General features: G+C 32.0%; 1 protein-coding gene across 2 annotated transcripts in view; it reads right to left on the reverse strand.

The window, feature by feature from the left end:
• Positions 1–2,674: 2,674 nt before the first annotated feature.
• LOC108914357 (TBC1 domain family member 24) overlaps positions 2,675–18,412 on the reverse strand; it is an 88,989-nt gene continuing 73,251 nt past the window's right edge. For both annotated transcript variants that reach the window (XM_023455925.1, XM_018720167.1), the window contains exons 4-6: positions 10,994–11,152; positions 6,897–7,114; positions 2,675–4,032 (exon numbers count right to left, since the gene is read on the reverse strand). In XM_023455925.1, the coding sequence (XP_023311693.1) occupies positions 3,882–4,032; positions 6,897–7,114; positions 10,994–11,152 (528 nt within the window). In that variant the 3' untranslated portion in view covers positions 2,675–3,881. The remainder of the gene's footprint in view (positions 4,033–6,896; positions 7,115–10,993; positions 11,153–18,412) is intronic.

The following is an 18,412-nucleotide window of genomic DNA, read 5'->3' on the forward strand; positions in this document are numbered from 1 at the left end:
TTGAAACGGAACAAAACGAAATTTACCATCAATATAATAAAATTAAGGACATAAATAATTAAAATATTTTGTTCGCAAATAAACATATAATAGAAATTTTCTACACATTATATACAAATTATTATAATTTTTTACCTTTAGCAGAAAACTTTTTTAGGGACGCCTATGAGTCATTAAATTTTATTGCCAGGCATTTTGTTTCATGTTCAACTGCCTTCGGAAAGACTACAACACATTTCATTTTTTTCCCTAAAAAAAACCCTGCCGGTTAAGAAGGAGGTACTTACTCGTCAAGAACAGTTTCTCAAAACAATTCAATTTGCGAATAAAACTTTTTTTCCACTTAAAAAAGTATATGAATCATAAAAACTGCAATATAAATTAAAAATGTAGTTCTATTAATTCTCATTAAAAGAAATAGTTTCAACAACAAAAAAAGTTACAAGGAAACACAACTCGTCAAGGGATCTCAAGAGCAAATACCTCTACAGTGCTACAATTACAGAAATTTGTGACATTATTTTTCTGAAATTTGCCCAATCTGAGAGGTTGCTACAATGTAAATGTTGAATACAAATTGTATCGTAATCGGTAAGCCGTCTTTGGAGGCAATGATATAGTTATGACCGTGAAAGCTGCGTATTTAAAAGGGGAAATAACAGACAATTTAATATGAAGACATTTATGAGACTGAATAAACACTAACGTGAATAATAATACATTAGATACATCAGTACAAAGAACAAGACTGGTAACTACAAGTAAACAGTCAGAATGTTTAACACTTGGATACAAGCTCAAAAAAGTAATTACTAGTGATCTAAAATCTTTACCCCAAGATTATTATGTAGGTTTAAGGTATTAATTTTAGTTGGCCCACCCATTAATCAAAAGCCGGTGCCACACATGCACTCAGCGATTACCGTTATGTGTCGTAGCGACTTACGAAATTCCATCTCTGCCAACACTCTCCAAAAATCTCCAGCAATCCTACATAATAATCTTGGCCCAATTATCACATCAGTTATTGCTTATACAATATATAACAAAAGTTAAACAGTAACGAGCAGGTTAAAAATAAATATCATTTATGATACGCTAAATAAAATTATATACTTCATTATATAGATAACAAGCAATTCAGATTTTACAAGGCATCCTACAGGTGAAACATCGACAGCGTAAATGTAGATATTTTTTTAACACATTTTCAACACTTAATAATTACAGCATCACATTCTAAACACTGTGCTAGACACAAATGAACTCATAATAAGTTACTTATTTCATAATGAGTTAATATATCCATTTAGTAGAAGTATTTGTCGTTGCAGATGAAGAATTGACAGTACCACAAAAAATATAAATAAATAAAAGAATAATCAAAGACATCACAACATAATACTTTTCAATTACTATTACCAACTAGAAATAAGTTAGATAAAACCACTCACACAATTTGCGTACTATGCAGCGATATTTAACAAGTAACATTTTTGCAAATTGCATAAAATTAACATATCTTTATATGAAAAAAGGAAGATTTTTACTGGCTAAAAAAATCTCTGTAATAAAAGTAATAAGTTCAAAACTTTTAAAAAATTTTTTGTGCTAAATTAAAATTTGTGACAAGCTGATTGTCAACAATGTATAAAAGAACATTTAAAATTTCCAAAGCCCCTTAAAATAAAAAACAAATATTATTTACCTTTTCACTGAAATTAAAAACGTTGGTGACTACAATTTTCCTGAGAAATTAACAAAAATTTCATAAAACCAATTTAACAAATGCACAGTTAGTCTAAAAAAAACTATTTTATGCATTTTAGTGTCAGTTTAATCATTTAGCAGTCTTTTTTTTTAGAAAAGAATCTCTAGTTTCATTTTATGATATAAAACTAGAATATTTAGTTGTGAGAATGGAAACAAACAGTTTGTAGTTCGCAAATTTGGTAAAAAAAATAATTATACAGAGACAGGGTGTCCCGAAATTAATGCAACAAAATTTGGTCACAGATTCTTAAGACAAATTTATGGGACCAGTATTTTTTATTTTTGCCAAGTGGGCCCCTCTTTCGGAGTTACAGCCCCCTGAAATCCGCCCCTAAGAATAATCTTTTTTTATACCTCTGAACCCTGTTGTATGAGAATCACTAAATTTGGTACACAGGGATTTTGTGACGTGGAATCTGATGGTGCAACGCTTTTTTTAGAAACTTTTTTGTCTCCTGATACTTTTTTCGTAAAAAGCTTCGTTTTCGAGAAAAATGTCAAAATGTGATCATATGCATGGCGTGATTCGCCATTTTCCTCAAAAACATTGGGTTTTACAAAAAATATATCAAGACAAAAAAGTTTCTAAATTCAACGGTTTTCTAGCTAACTAATAATTTTTAAAAAATTCGAATTTGCGACCAATTTTTTTTGGTTCCAAAGACAAGGGGTCTCACGAAAAAGTGTCTTAAGTGGGTTCCCCGCCAAAAAGTGTAGCACTATCAGATTCCACATATCATAAAACCCCTGTGTACCAAATTTAGTGATTCTCGTTCAACAGGGTTCAGAGGTATAAAAAAAGATTATTCTTAGGGGCAGATTTCAGGGGGTTGTAACTCCGAAAGAGGGGGCCAGTTGGCAAAAAGAAAAAATACGGGTCCCCTAAATTTGTCTTAAGAATCTATGACCAAATTTTGTTGCATTAATTTCCGGACACCCTGTATAACTTAATAGGAGACATCTAAAAATATGATAATAAAAGTAAAGAAACTATCACAATCACTCTAAAACTAAAAGAGAAATTATTCTAAAACGGATTTAGATACAGAGTTATAAGAAATAAAAATGAATATTTTATTGAAATGTGACGTCCATGATTATTAATTAACTCAATTCATTATAAAATAAGTCGAAAAAGAAATACATTTAACATGTTGATTTTGTGAATATATATTGGTCAAAATACGTAGGTATATTTTTATAACAGTGCATATGCACAAAAATATAAAACTATGTCGATCAAATCAGCTCTAAAATTTCTCGACAATCTTTCCTCAAAAAATATTCAACAAACTTAACTGCAACTTATAGATTAAGATGAATACTTTTTAAATAACATTGAAAATAAATATGACTCTCTCTATGATATGCGTTATGAGCAACCTAGCAAATCTAAACTTTGTAATTCTATGTACTGTAATTCTAATTTAGAAAATCTAATTAGAACACATTTTTACCATAAGAATTTTTTATTGTTTTAAAAAGTTTCAGTCAATCTTTTCTTTTCGATTAAAAGAAATAAAATTTAAACATTTATATATTAAAATATATTAATAAAAATTATTTAGAATAAATATAGTCAAAATACTTTCCAACGGCATTAAAAAACACCTATCTAAAAATATTCTATGCCATAGAGATATACAGAAAAAAAAATCATTTTGGCACAGTTGTATGCACAAAAGCAACGTCAACGATTATATTTTAAAAATGAAATAACAATTTACAATTAAGATATATATACAGAACTATAATTAAAATATACAAGGAAATGAATGTGTTGTACCATGAAAAATATAAACATAAACTCTAAAACATGCTAATACAACGACTAGATCTAGTACTTGTCATTCAAACCTTTAAGGCTCTTTAAAATCCCCCATCACTATACGCTTATTAGGGGTAGGGGTCACTTTGTTCTAATACAACTCACTTCATAAAGCAAGATTTGCTCAAGCACTGGTGGAATGCACTAATGAGTTTTTAACAGGTACATATATATGTCTTATGCATATGAAATGTAAGCTATACATTCCGATGAGAATTGATATAAATATATGTTACACATGAAAATGTGTAGGGTTTCTCTGTTCGATGAAAATCGTTGTTTAGCTTAGTTGATCTGTAGCAAAACCATAAACTTCAAGTACTCGAATTTCAAAGTCTCCACTAGGACATAGCGGAGGATTGTTGAACGTTGCGCATTTATCCGTTTTTCCGTACCTTATATTTTCGTCCATCCAAATCGCCTGCCCTTCACTGCAATTTAAATTACATAATTTGTTTTGTAAAGAAACAGAATGCACGAGGGACATCACAACAAACTTTCAGGACACATTCTTGTCATCAAAGTAAGAAAATACAAAAATTTTTTGCTGAAGGATCATAATAGTATATTACGTAATAAGTGTTGTAAAAAGCATTTTACGTACGAATGGAAAAGTTCTATGAGTGCGTAATTGCATTACACCACGTATTACGTACTATACTTTACCTATGACCACTACTTTAAATACTTAAAAACACACCGTCTGCGATCAATGCAAGATTCCTATTACGTCATACGGTAAAAAAATCATACAGTTTTCCTAGCAACCGCCTAGCAACGATCAATACAAACAGTATTGTATTGGCCGTTGCTAGGCGGTTTCTAGAAAAACTGTGCGATTTTTTTACCGTACGTAATAGGAATCTTACATTGAGCGCAGACAGTGTGTTTTTAAGTAGTTACAGTAGTGGTCGTAGGTAAAATCTTTTACAACTAAATAATTTTTTTGAAGATGAAAGCACAGTTGGCCAAATCAATCACTAAGGTAATTTCAAAACTATGTGATCTAGCCGATAATGGTCAAACTCAGTTTTATATGAATTACTCAAGAATCGTTGACTTCAAACTTGGTACAATGCAGTTCCTACAGGGTGTATACTAAACTTTGATAAAAAAATACCTTGATATTTACAGATTTTCCAGACAGATTAAAAAAACTTCAATTTGCAAAGATATAAGTTTTATATCACTCTCCAATAAATATTTAACAAAGTATGATTATTTAAGAAACTAACCTATAAACTCAGTAATAATACTAATAACAAACAAAAATGATTTTCACATATGATCCACAGTTAACAATGCTTCCAATATTTATAGTAATATGAATTTGTGCAAAATTTTATACTAATCTTCATATATAATCTGGAGCTAACCAATGCTCATAATATTATCATGGTTTTTGGATGTTTGGCACATACTGCTAAAACAACTCAAGATGCCCAATAGTTTTAAGTGAAAATATTTTATCCAAGCTGTAAAAGAAGTTTGTCATTTACAGTTGAAATCTTTCAGACCTATTTTATTTCCAATGCTGCTGGTTGCTTTTAGTTTAAATTCCAAGTATTATTTAAGAGTAAGCCACTTAATCAAGTTTGAAGTTTATATAGAGTGTCCTGCAAAACAGTTGTACAGCGACTACAGATTGCTCAGGTAGAAGCAATTGCATTTGGACTTAAGTTGGTCCAAAAATGCTATGTTTCAAAGTTACAGGATGTGAAAGTCTTACTTTTGAAAGAGTATACCAAAGTATAGAATATCAGAAGAATTTTATTGCTTCACCATTATAATGTGTGCCAAATTTGAAATAAATGATTCGTTTTAAAAGTTATACTTTTAAATTAGTTTTTCATTATGTCAGTTCTCAGATAATGAAAAACAAATTTAAAAGTATAACTTTTAAAACAAAGCATTTACAGTTTTTAAGTGATATATTTGTGGTGATATATGACCACTGTTTTTTAACTTATATATACGAAATTCATGCAACAAAATTTGGTTACAGATTCTTAAAACAAATTTAGGGGATCCATATTTTTTATTTTTGCCAAGTGGCCCTCTCTTTCGGAGTTACAGCCCCCTGAAGTCCACCCCTAAGAATAATCTTCTTTTTTATATCTCAGAACCCTGTAGTACAAGAATCACTAAATTTGGTACACAGGGGTTTTATGACATGTGGAATCTGATGGTGCACCGATTTTTGGCGGGGAACTCCCTTAAGACAATTTTTCGTGGGCCCCCTTGTGTTTGGAGCCAAAAAAATTTGGTCGCATATTTAAATTTCTTAAAAATTATCAGTCCACTAGAAAGCCATTAAATTTAAAAACTTTTTGTCTCTTTATATGTTTTTCGTAAAACGCAATGTTTTCGAGAAAAATGTCAAAATGTGATCGAATGCATATCGTGATTCGTCATTTTCCTCAAAAACAATGCGTTTTACAAAACAAATATCAAGGGACAAAAAGTTTCTAAATTCAATGGCTTTCTAGCTCACTAATAATTTAAAAAAAAAATCAAATTTGGGACCAAATTTTTCTGGTTCTAAAGATAAGGGGGCCCACGAAAAAGTGTCTTAAGAGGGTTTCTCGCCAAAAAGCGTAGCACTGTGAGATTCTACATGTCATAAATCCATGTGTACCAAATTTAGTGATTCTCGTACATGGTTTTGATATATAAAAAAGACTTCTTAGGGGTAGATTTCAGGGGGCTCCAAAAGAGAGGGCCAGTTGGCAAAAAGAAAAAATACGGGTCCCCTAAATTTGTCTTAAGAATCTATGACCAAATTTTGTTGCATCAATTTCGGGACACCCTGTGTTAAAAGGTTCTTGAGTAGGTAATCGATTGAAAACTTGTATCTATAATTTACATAACGAATCAATCCTCTTGCAAAGTTGTTGTTGCAACTTGCATACAATTTAAACAGGACCAATTTCATAAAGAAAATATTTAAAGTTCAATTTAGCTTCTTTAAATTTTAAAATTGTATTTAAAATTACTATGAAAATGGCCCTTTCGGAAATAATTAGTCTAAATACTGTATAGCACAATATAAATTAAAACTGTAAAATTAGTTTTAGGCACTATCAAGACGAGCGCGAAGGTGTCATCACTTGTGTAGTTAAAACTACACTTTTATATTGAACAATCTGCATAGAAACGCATCTAAATACAATTAAAAATCGTTTTCAATCGATTTTCAAAACGGTTCACGCACGCGAATTTGCAATCGGACGATCATCATCATCAGCCAACTTCAGTCATTCGCGCATTTCTAAGCCAAGTATCAGTTACTCACCCGCCTCCAATCGTGATCATTTTAGAATCGGCAGCCATAAACAGCTCGGCACCGTGTTGAATCTTATCGCCTTCCATTCCCACCCACGGATATTTTGCCCTTTCTGGATAGAGGGAAAAAAGAAACGTTTCCCCAGTGCCAAAGTAGGCCTGCCTATTGCCTCTGTCGTCCTTAATGTTCCTCTCGCCCCAACGCGAAGAACAGTAAGCACCAAATACCTAAAAGAACGTGGAAATCGTACAATTTGAAGATATATAGAACGCTCGAATGAACTAGCACAAATATTAGTTAAAATAGCGGTTGAAATATGAGAACTGAAACTTATACGATATAGAACAAACATATGTTAATACCAAATTATATTTTCCAGAACTGAAGTTGTAGAAACAATGTTTTACATTTTTTAAGTAATTTTTGAAGAATATTTCATAGAAATTGTAACAAGTACTTTGTCATTTTTTGATGTCCAAACCGCCTGCTTGAAGCTACGAATCAGACTGGCTTTAAAGTATGACCAGTTAGGTAGAGTAGTTTCAAAATCTCATGAGCCGCGAAATGCGCGAAAGGCGTGACCTATCCACATACTTCTTCTAATAAGCACGTTGTGAAAACATTGACTCAGAATTAGACCACGTGCCTCATTACAACCAGAAATGAACTAAGTCAACTGGCGAACGTTCGTTGTACATATTTTTATTGCTTAAATTAAAATAATAAAGAATAGAGCATTTTATTATGATATTTGTAATAGGAGCAAAGGCTTGTTTACGCTACGAGAGCTCGAGATAGACTGTGAATAATGGATGTAATGTTTTTAGGACGTAGAATAATTTAGACGACGGCCGGAATTATGTTTCTGAGCATATCAAGGTCAAAGCTCATAAGATTTTGAAACAACTCTACTATTGACCGTTGTTGCATTGCCAATTCGATAGTAAAATAAGCACAATAACTGAGAAGTCTTAAAAGTGGTGTTGAATAAGAGGAAATAATGATAGAATGTCGGAGTTATCTAAGAAGTCCCTAATTTTGAATGTTAATAAATATGTCACTAAAACCTCCCATTTCACTTTTTTTATGGGGGAATTTAAATAAAACGATAAAAATGATATTTAATTATTTTAATTAATGAATATTTTATACGGAATTTGACTTACAACAACGACCGAACCGACATATCTTCTCCAAAAATCAAACAATGGAAAAGATGGCTCAAATGTAACGCAAGATTTGAATTGTGCGCCATTTTCATTGCGAAGAGTTGGCAGCATTATGCAGGGCCATATATATGTAGTAAATACGTTGCGGTTAGACGAAATAGAGCCCTATACGACGAATGAGCGAGTGGAGATTGTGAAAATTCATTACAAAAAAGAACGGACCACCAGTGTAAAATCCACACCACATTGTCACTCTTTGGGTATACAGTGGTCGTTCTTGAATGATCCGAGGATTGTCTCTTCCCCAAATTCGACAGTTTTGAAAATGAACCTCGTCGCTAAAGATGATTTTCTTCAGCAAAATCACCGTCCACTTACTGATTCTCCAACATCCAATCAACGGATGTCCGGCGCATTAAATATCCATCTGGTTTCAATTCCTGGGTTAGCTGAATCTTGAATGGATGCAGATTTTTTATTAATATCCGCTGCACTGTGCTTTTTAATATGCTTAATTGCAGCGACCGACGCCGCACTGAGATTACGGACCTGCTTTTTTATTGTCTGCAACCGAACCTATTTGTTCAAATCTGGCTTTTCACAGTTGTTTAATGCGGGGCATTCCTTCTACCGAAAATTCCACGTAATTTACGAACAGTCTCAGCTACACACTCTCCGTACTTATAATGAACTTTCACTATGTTCACTCGCTCCATCCGTCGTATAGCGCTCCATATTGTGTAACCGCAACGTGTTTACTACAACATGTGATCCTGCATAATGCTGCCAACTCTTCGGATTGACAATTGCGCACAATTCAAGTCCTGCTTTACTTTTAGGACACCCTTTACTTTAAATTAAATTGTTGTTTAAGTTAGTAACACTGTAACTTTAGATGGCTCAATTACTCGAGATGTTAATCTCGAGTAATTGAGCCATCTAATCATTTGTGCAATTTCGATTAAAAATATTCTGTATGCTACTTTATCTTTATGATAAAATAGTAAGTAAAAAGTTATTCAGTTAGTAAACATACGTTTTAATTACATTTATTCAATACTATTTTTTAAATTTATTTTGAAGTTGTTATGTTAATTCAAATTAATTCTAAAAATTGACTAAATTTTCATCAAATGAATCAATCTATTAATACCTAGGTGTTCTTAAAAAAATCGCTACACAGAGAAGTTAGTCATACCTAATTAATGATAACTGTTTGAAATAAAAAAATAAGTTCAAGTAATACTAATGAAATAAACACATACCTGTCATATTGATTTTATTAAACAATGATTGTAAACTATTACAGAATCCCTCATTCTTATTTCTAAAAGCTATAGCATCATTTGGACAAGAACCATCACGAATTTCAGTTACCACAAATTACACAGAATGTTGCAATAATGTAGACAAAACGTGTAAACGCTTCGTGCTTTAGATATACCTAGTTTTATTATTTTTTCAGTTATTATAATTTATTGTGAAGTCGGTTTTTAAATTAATTCAATAAAATTCGTAGATTCGTACTCTACTATTTCGAGGGGAGACAGAACGTACAAATTACCGTTGGAAATAATTTACAGAATGATATTACGACCCCTCCAGTCACCCCCCCCTCTAAATGTTTTGTTTGAGAAAAAACAAATTCTCTATTACATCCTTTTTAGTATCTTCAAATGTTTGGATGATATTCTCTAAAATGTGACTTAAAAACTTGCCACAATTTTTACGTAAATCTGATATAATATGGTGTCAAGTCTGGTTATTTAACCAGCCAGGGAATAAGACCATTTGTACCAATTCAACCGTTAGGAACAAATGAGAATAATTAAAAAGCAATGAAACAGGATTACACGGAAATTGAGGACCAACACGCAGTAAGACGACTCCATTTTCAGCACCGTTTTTCTATAAATATTTGGATATGATTTATCGACGATCTAAATTCCTAAATAGAAAGAAGGGTGCCGTTTATTAATAATAATTTGCTTGGTCTTCTTGATCAAGTACATGGTGTCTGATGGATTGGCCGAGGTGGATCTGTAGCGTGACCTCCCCGTTGTCCCGACTTCAATTCCATCGATTTTTTTGTGGGTGTATTAATTTGAGTCGATAGACAAAATTTCGAACGTTTCTCATAAATAAGAAAATTGCAGGAATGAAAGTGTACTATGATCTTTTGTTTTGTGGTTTCATTCTCGGGATACAGGATGTTAACGTTTGAATCAAAATTAAACTTCTGAGGAATGTTTTTTTGCGTCTTTTAGGTAGTTTTATTTTATGGTTTTCATTTTTTAAATTAAAGTTGCTACAGAAAATTTGTTTTATTTGAAAAAAATATAATAAAATAACCTTATTTCTGAAGACCGTATCAAAAGAGAAAAAATGATAGAGTGCATGTCTGGACTGGTATTGTAAAAATATCAGACGATTTAGAAAACATTATTAGCCATGAAACTACTTTGTTAGGTTTTTAGTACTAATTCCGAGTTTTCTATTTAGTGTCACGATGTTGCTAGGTAAATATGAGTTCTTGCCTCAATCGACCAGTTTTTGTAGTGGCGTATAAGAGGAAGATTTTTCAAAAATTGGTCGTATCGACATGTTTTCTTATTACCTATTTATTTTTTAGAGTATGCTCTACATCACCCTGTACAAGTTATCGTATTACTACGAGTAGAAATAATGGACATAATTTCTCCGAAGGTTTTCAACCGAGTTTTCAACATTATTTAATCATTTCAATATGACAGTTATGTTTTTTGTTTTAATTATTACAGTTTGTATACTTTTATTTTAATAAGTATATTTTGGTGGATACTGAATGCATGTTTAATACATATTGGGTGTAATAATTTTTAGAATTAATTTATTTATTCAAAGTAAAATAATAGTGCAAAATATATAATTTAAAAGGTTGTATCTGTATTAACTTACCTCATTATTGCATGTCTTGATCATGAGCAGCGTCGGTTCGTGCTGTTCGACTCGTACATAGAAAGTCGTGAGGGAACAACCGTGTTCCTCTGTTGTATACAACAATATCGGTTGGTACATTGTAATCCTTACAGGAAGCCAGGACCACAGTGTCAATAGCTAAATGTTATCAAAAACATATTATTCCCCCATAGTATAAACTCATTTAAAGAAAGGCAATTTCGATTTCAGACTTATATTGGAAAATAGAATTGGACCGTTCGATTGTTATGCCTTTCTTTAAATTACAATCCATCCAAAGCATATGCATCGAATAGATAGGCAGACTTACTTTAGTTCGGTGTTAGAATAATTACTGTGAATTGAATATTTTGGGTTTTTATATAGGTATCATGTTTCGTTTAGAATGGGACACAGCTTTTTGGGATATTCCCAAGAGCCATAATGAAATAAAAAAAAATAAAGTTTTTCCGGTAGAGGGCGCTAGTTGCACAATATTAGTGAAGAAAATTTGATCTCAACTTTTATGTTCTTCGCATATGGGTATAAGTTGGACGAAAAATAAAACAGTTTGCTTAATTTGAGTAAAAACTACAAGAACCCCATCGATTCCGAGATTCTAGAAAGCGATTTTCAGGAAATATATTTTGAACAAGGACAAGAATAATTCTACGTTTTATTACCAATTTGAAATATTAGATTCTAATAAAAGTAATTATTAAACTTACGATATTGGGAAACAACTACTATGCGAACTAATGCCCCGACCAATATTGAATTATACCCGCAATATCTAGTAAACAGCTAGGACTATTCGTCAGCCAACACACACCAATGATGAATACCCAAAATATTTAGTAAAAGCCGTTTTTCGAAATAGGTATATGTCTGGTGGGGTTGACTGACATTTCGAGTATAATTAAATACTTGCTCGCAGAGTACTTGTTTCCTGCAATATTACATAAGTTTCTAATAAGTATGCACACTGCATCCACATTGCGCTTTATTATAGGTATGTATTCCACGTTGTGCCCAATTTTGTTCCGGTTATGAAACGTATATTTAGAAAGTATATTTAGAAAATTAATGTGTTACATTCATTTGCAGTATTTCATTTTTGGTGTAGTTTGTGTTTGGGTTACTTACTATTTAAAAGTGCTGAAGGCAACGATTTCTGTTTAAACACAAGCATGTTTGAAAAATTATGGTGACGGGGTTTATCAATTAAGAAAGATAAGAGATGTAAGTAAATACTTTTTAAGATTAAATATCAGATTATACCAAAAAAATAAATAAAAGTGTTGGAAACGAACTGGTTTTTTTCTTCACTTGTGAATAATCTTCATTCAAAATTAGTGTGATGTTTTAGGGCTGAATTTAACAACTTTGTGTCTACTGACAGAGAGCGACCTACTAATCTGTAGGTACTGAAATCAAGAATAGTGTCGCATCAGGCGAAATAAAGCTTTTCTTTTTACTAATGACATTTAGAAACGTTTAGTAATGGGATGTTGAATAAATTCGCGCAGTTTTTTTCGTGAAAATTAATGTCACTGAAAGTATTGTCCATCATCGCTAACCATTACTTTTTCCCATCTTTCTGACAGCATTTTAATTCCACATCGGAAAAACGATACGTCTTTTGAGTATATCCAAGAGTCGACCCATTTTTGGCATCTTCTAAAAATAGAAGTGCTGTTCAGCCAGGCCATATGCCATAGATCGGAACAAGTGAACAGACACAACGGAAGGGGCAATGTCTGATGAATATGTTGCAACATGTGTGTTGTCATGCAGCAAAATGGCTGTTGTGTGTCTGTTCGTATAGCATCCGTTTTTCCTTGAATGCTCGGCTCAAACGCTTCAATTGTAGTCATAGTGTATCCATGCTTCATCGCCAGTTACGAGACGATGCAAAAAAACCTTCCCTTTTCTGCCGTTGAAGCAGTTGTTCACACGTGTAAAGATGTCTTTCGGCTTCAACTCGTACTACACAATTCTTAGTGCCTTCAAACGTTTCGAAGTTCAGCAGTAGCGCCTGACATGAGTCTTCATAACATAATGCTTCCGATGATTTATCTTCAAACTATTTCGGTGCGCCAGAGCGTTTTTTTATCTTCAACGTAGAAGTATTATTTTCGAAGCGTCTAAACCAATCTCTGCATGTTTGCGACAGAGCATGGTCGCCGTTAGTTTCGACAAGAATTCTGTGTGCTTCACCTCCAGATTTCTTTTGTATAAAGTAGTGCAGTAAAATTCTCCGCAAATACTATTTTTTCAGCACGAAATTCGACATGTTTAACGCATTGAAAAAAAAAGTATGTAGTTTACACGGAGAAGTAAGATATACTGAATTTCAAGCTAGCCCATAGTCCATAGTGCTTCTTTATACGTGTACATGCCTTACTATCTTGCACTAACTACATGCTTGCAGTTCTGGTAACGTCATCTGTTGAAAAACAGACAGAACTTGAGAGAACTTATTCATCGTTCCATTAGATGTTACGGGTATAAATACAATGCTGTACAAGAATTTAATCAGCAGAATTCTTTACCACAATATCATTAGCTTAAAAACAAAACAAATTTAGTTTAGATTTGCTCTGTCTGTAACGGTAATTAGCGCCCTCTACCAATGAGCAAAAAATTATTATATTTTTTTCCACCTAAAAACATAGCTACTGAAATGTTCAACGTCGTGGAAAGGTTACCGAAATATCTACGAAATTTCAAACATTTTTTAAACTGCCTCCCTGTACATTGGAAGGGATAAGTATTTGATAAAAGTATGTGTGTCCCATTCTTAATGAATATATACTTTTTAATGTATTTGAATCAACAATTTTAATTATAGTTTACTAAAAATTATAAAAGAATAAACTGGGTAAACAAACAAAATGTCACTGGGGCTAAAAGAGATATTTTCGGGCTAAAACGGTAAACATTTTGTTTTCTGTCCTCTATTAATTCTTTAAATATTTGTTCCCACTCACTTTAAGTGGTGGCTAAAGTACGACAATTTATGTAAAACGTGGCATTAATACCGTCCAAATGAGAAAAACAGGCAAATACTCGAATAAAAATTAAAATTCCGAAACCATTAAAGCAAGGCTGCCCCACATCTTCATGTTTTGAACGCCAATGTAAATTACATTCAAATATATTGTGCATGCATGATTAATTTCTAATTTAACATACAAACAAGAGACGAGCGAAAAGCCGTTAATCTGCATGCAATGATAAAGGCAAATATAGGTTGCTTGATGATAATAATGATAAGTGCTCGATAATATTAAGGAAAAACAAAGTAAGTGTAGATGTTACAAAACAAAAGTAACACATAATAAATTCTACCATCTTTCTGGTTCGGTTATGGAGTTCTTCGTCGCCGAAAATGGGATTGGGAAAGGGAAACCATTTGGCAAGATACAGATAGGAGGGAGTCTAAAAAAAATAAAAATATCAGAAAACTAGATTCTTCGAACAAACCGAACACTTGGCGTAACCTAGAAACAGATATATTATTTGTTACATTTATTTAATTTTTATTTTAATATTTTAATATAAATATACAAATATATACAGGGTGTCTCATTTCAAATTACGCACCTGAATATCTCGCCAGGGAAGCCATCAATCCGAAAATAACCCTTACGAAAGTTATGTTCGGAGACATCGGATGGTGAAATTGGATTTTACCTAGACCTTCAAGGTTATTCGAAGGTCATATCTATTTTTTTATAGGAACCTCTATTTTTGACTTCGTAAAAAGCACAAAATTTTACATTTAGATAGGTATTTAAGGTTCTTCTTTGGAATGATCCTAAACGTAAAATGTTGCGTTCTTTCCGAATCCGGGGTCAAAAATAAAGGTTCCCATTTAAAAAATTAGAGTTGACCTTCAAATGTCAATGTCAAGGTCACCATCTGATGCCTCCTCCGAACCCAACAACTTTCGTAAGGGTTATTTTCGGATTAGTAGCTTTTCTGGTGAGATATTCAGGTGCGTGTAATTTAAAAAAGGACACCCTATATATTTCTTTATTTTCTCAATTCAAATCTACAGTAATTTTTATTTACCAACTTTTTTAACTGTACTACTACATAATACGATGACCATTTGGATTTACTTAATTTTGGACTTTTTAAAACTAACTTCTACAATTTCAAAAATATTATTAAAATCTCATTCGACATTAACTTTTTAGTTGCACAGTGAAACTAATAAATTTTGAAATATATAAATTGTTGCCTTATTTTATTCAGATATACCAAATAGATAAGTACTTACACTTACCGCTTCTATTTATTTATTATTATTTTGACAACTAAAAAAAATATTGTTTCTGAATGAAAATGTAATCAAAAACTTAATATCACAAATAAAATACCAACACATTTCCGGTCGAATCAGAGTGGAATGTGTTACTACTGATAGTAATATAAACGTTTTAATAGGAAATAATTGATAATTTCATTGTATCAGAAAGTCAATCATTTAAAATTCACATCTTGATTAATTTTGGTTTATAATACTATTTAAAGCCAACAACTGTCTAATAATTAAGAAACACATCAATACGAGCGTTAGAATTTACACTAGAAGGTGTCCTTTAGGGGGGCGTTTTTGTACGTAATTTTTAGTAAATTTATAGCAGTCTTTTGACGAGAGTTAAAAAATCCAATCAGATAAAAACAATATCTCTTCACTGAACCAGTTATACAATTTTTCTCCATAGTATATGACAGTTTACAAGCTGACAATACATTTAGAGTGAGGAAAATAGCATATTTTTACTTATGTTTATCCTTACATTTCCTGAGCTTTATACGCCCTTTGAATATATAGGAAATCGCATATGGTACTATATGCATAATCACACTCCGCAGAATACTTCTATGAAATTATTGACACATGAATTAATCATAATTATTGAGTGTTTTTACAAAATTCTCTACAAAACAGGAAAGGCACATTCCGATGTTTACATGGATGCCCATGATCTTTCACTGCGAAAAACTAAAGGAATCGTTGTATTTCAATATTATTATAGATTAGATAGATTTTCCTGTTCTATCATTGTCTTACTAAAACTGCGGTTTCTTGTCTATAAAACGCCAGCCTTAATAGGTACGATTTCCAGTTTATAGGATGTTCCTTGGTCAAAAATTAACTCAAAATGATCAAACAAAGATTTTATGCTTGATGACCTGACTCTGTTTAAATATCTCTTACATAAATTGAGGTAGATCCAAACTTAGTACAAGTTTTATACCGAGTGTTTCCTAAGTCATTTTAGATCAAATAACTTTACTGAACCAAGAGCTTAAAGACGCTGGTTTTCGAGATACAGAATCCTGAAGTTTAAAAGTATATCAAACTTGTTTAAAATTCTTATTAATTTATCTAATATACAAACTCGAAAATGGCTGGTAGTAAATGCAATACAGTGGAATGAAGATTTTGAATTATTAAATACAATCATTCAATTTCAAAAATTCAGTGGCGTCGAAACTCTAGGATTCTTTCTTAGTGAAATGCCTCCGAGTATCTCCGCCACTGATATTGACAATCACAAAGATTGCACTTTTTCATAACCACTTTGAAAAAAAAACCGTTTTTTTTTGTCTCGTGATAAATGTGGGTTTATAATCTATAACTGCAAATAATGATGGTAACTGAAAAATTTTGATGAGGATGTATTTCAAGAAAATTTAAAAATATATTTTACCCTGTAAGTTGCGTCTCTAAAAGTAACATCAAAGAAGGTTGTGACGTTCATCTTCAAAGATAAAAGCATGATTTTTAAACACTAAAGACAATTATTAAATTATTTAATACATTTAATGAGTTGCGCGTACTCATGTAAAAAAAGAAGAAAATAGAATATGGATTATTATACAAAATACGAATATATAAACGGTAATTCATCTAATGAATACATCCTAATCAATCTACGACTTAAATGAAGCTGTTTAAGAAACGTTTATATACATTGGAAGATGAACATAAAAGTATATCTTGATGATAGTGCTCTTAGTTTTACTGAAAAACCATGTCCTTTATGAAAATTTTTCAAAAGTAAACGTTTTTTCAATTACCATCATCACTTTTTCAAGCTACGGATTTCAAAAACTACTTTTTTTCAAAAGACAAAAAAACGGTATCTCTTTTTATGGAGACGGCTATGAAAAAGTGTTCCAGGCAATGTTCCTGTGACATTTTATTATAATAGCTAAAAACTTGTACCAAATTTAGCATTAATAAAAATGAACACTGGAAACAGGCCTTCTTCACAGTGCCATATCTTCAAAATTGATAAAATATGTAGAAGAGACAACCTGCATTGTCTGAAAACAACTGCTGATTAAATATTGTACGGTATAAACCCGGAAAGAATCTAGTTTTTCTCGTGTATTAAACGCAACAGGCGTAAATAAGTCAAAGAAAAAACTAAACATAACGCCGACGGCTATAATAGAGGTATAACAACGGAAGGATATTTCTGCCACATTAAACTTACATCCTGTTGGCCCAGGATACACGAGTTGATACTCTGTATGGGGTAGATACCCATGGAGAGGGTTCGAGGGCCTGGTGAATGAGCTCCCTTTGTTAGCAGCAGGAAAAAATAACCAAACACACAAAATAACACAGATCTACATAAAACACAACGTCAAACAACATAAAAACATTTAAAAAACCACTGCAAACCGAGAGCGCCTGATGGGTCGCAACTAACATACAACATTAATCGAAACGATGATCAGCGGAAAGGTTAACTGCAATTATCCTATTGTTGTCTCAATAGCGGTAATTAAAACATTATGTTTAGAATTGAAATGTGTGTTTAAAGAAAGTAAACACTATTAAGTCTAGTCTATAATTTACATTCAGTTCAGAATACTAACACATAATTATCTAGTTAATAACTTTTACATAAAAAATAGTTACGATATTGTATCGTCCACTTTTAATTCAAAGTATAGATATATATGATATTTTTTTAAGTAAATTTAACCCCCTGTTCCCTGAATTGTGATTTGCTAATTAACTGTTGTGGTAGTGAAAACTGGGAACCTAATACCATTTTTCGACAGCATGTAGGTAGGTAATAAAGTTGACATTAGCATTTTTGCTTACATAGTTAAACAGACGAACGAAATGATATTGAATTGTATGAAAAAATTAAGGCCATTAATGACCATTAGATATGGGAAATCGGCGGCAGCAATGTGATACAGAGTTGGCTGTAGGCCGGTTTCCTTATATTCAAACAAAAAGTGACACAACCGTTGCCTTCTCATAACAGCACTCTTTACATTATAAGAATATATATTATTTACCTAATAACAATAATAACATGTACATGAAGCTTCGCATCGATCAATTTATTCGATACGTGTCTAGCGGCACCC

Source organism: Anoplophora glabripennis, unplaced genomic scaffold (assembly GCF_000390285.2).
Source record: "Anoplophora glabripennis isolate ALB-LARVAE unplaced genomic scaffold, Agla_2.0 scaffold985, whole genome shotgun sequence".
NCBI lineage: Eukaryota > Metazoa > Arthropoda > Insecta > Coleoptera > Cerambycidae > Anoplophora > Anoplophora glabripennis.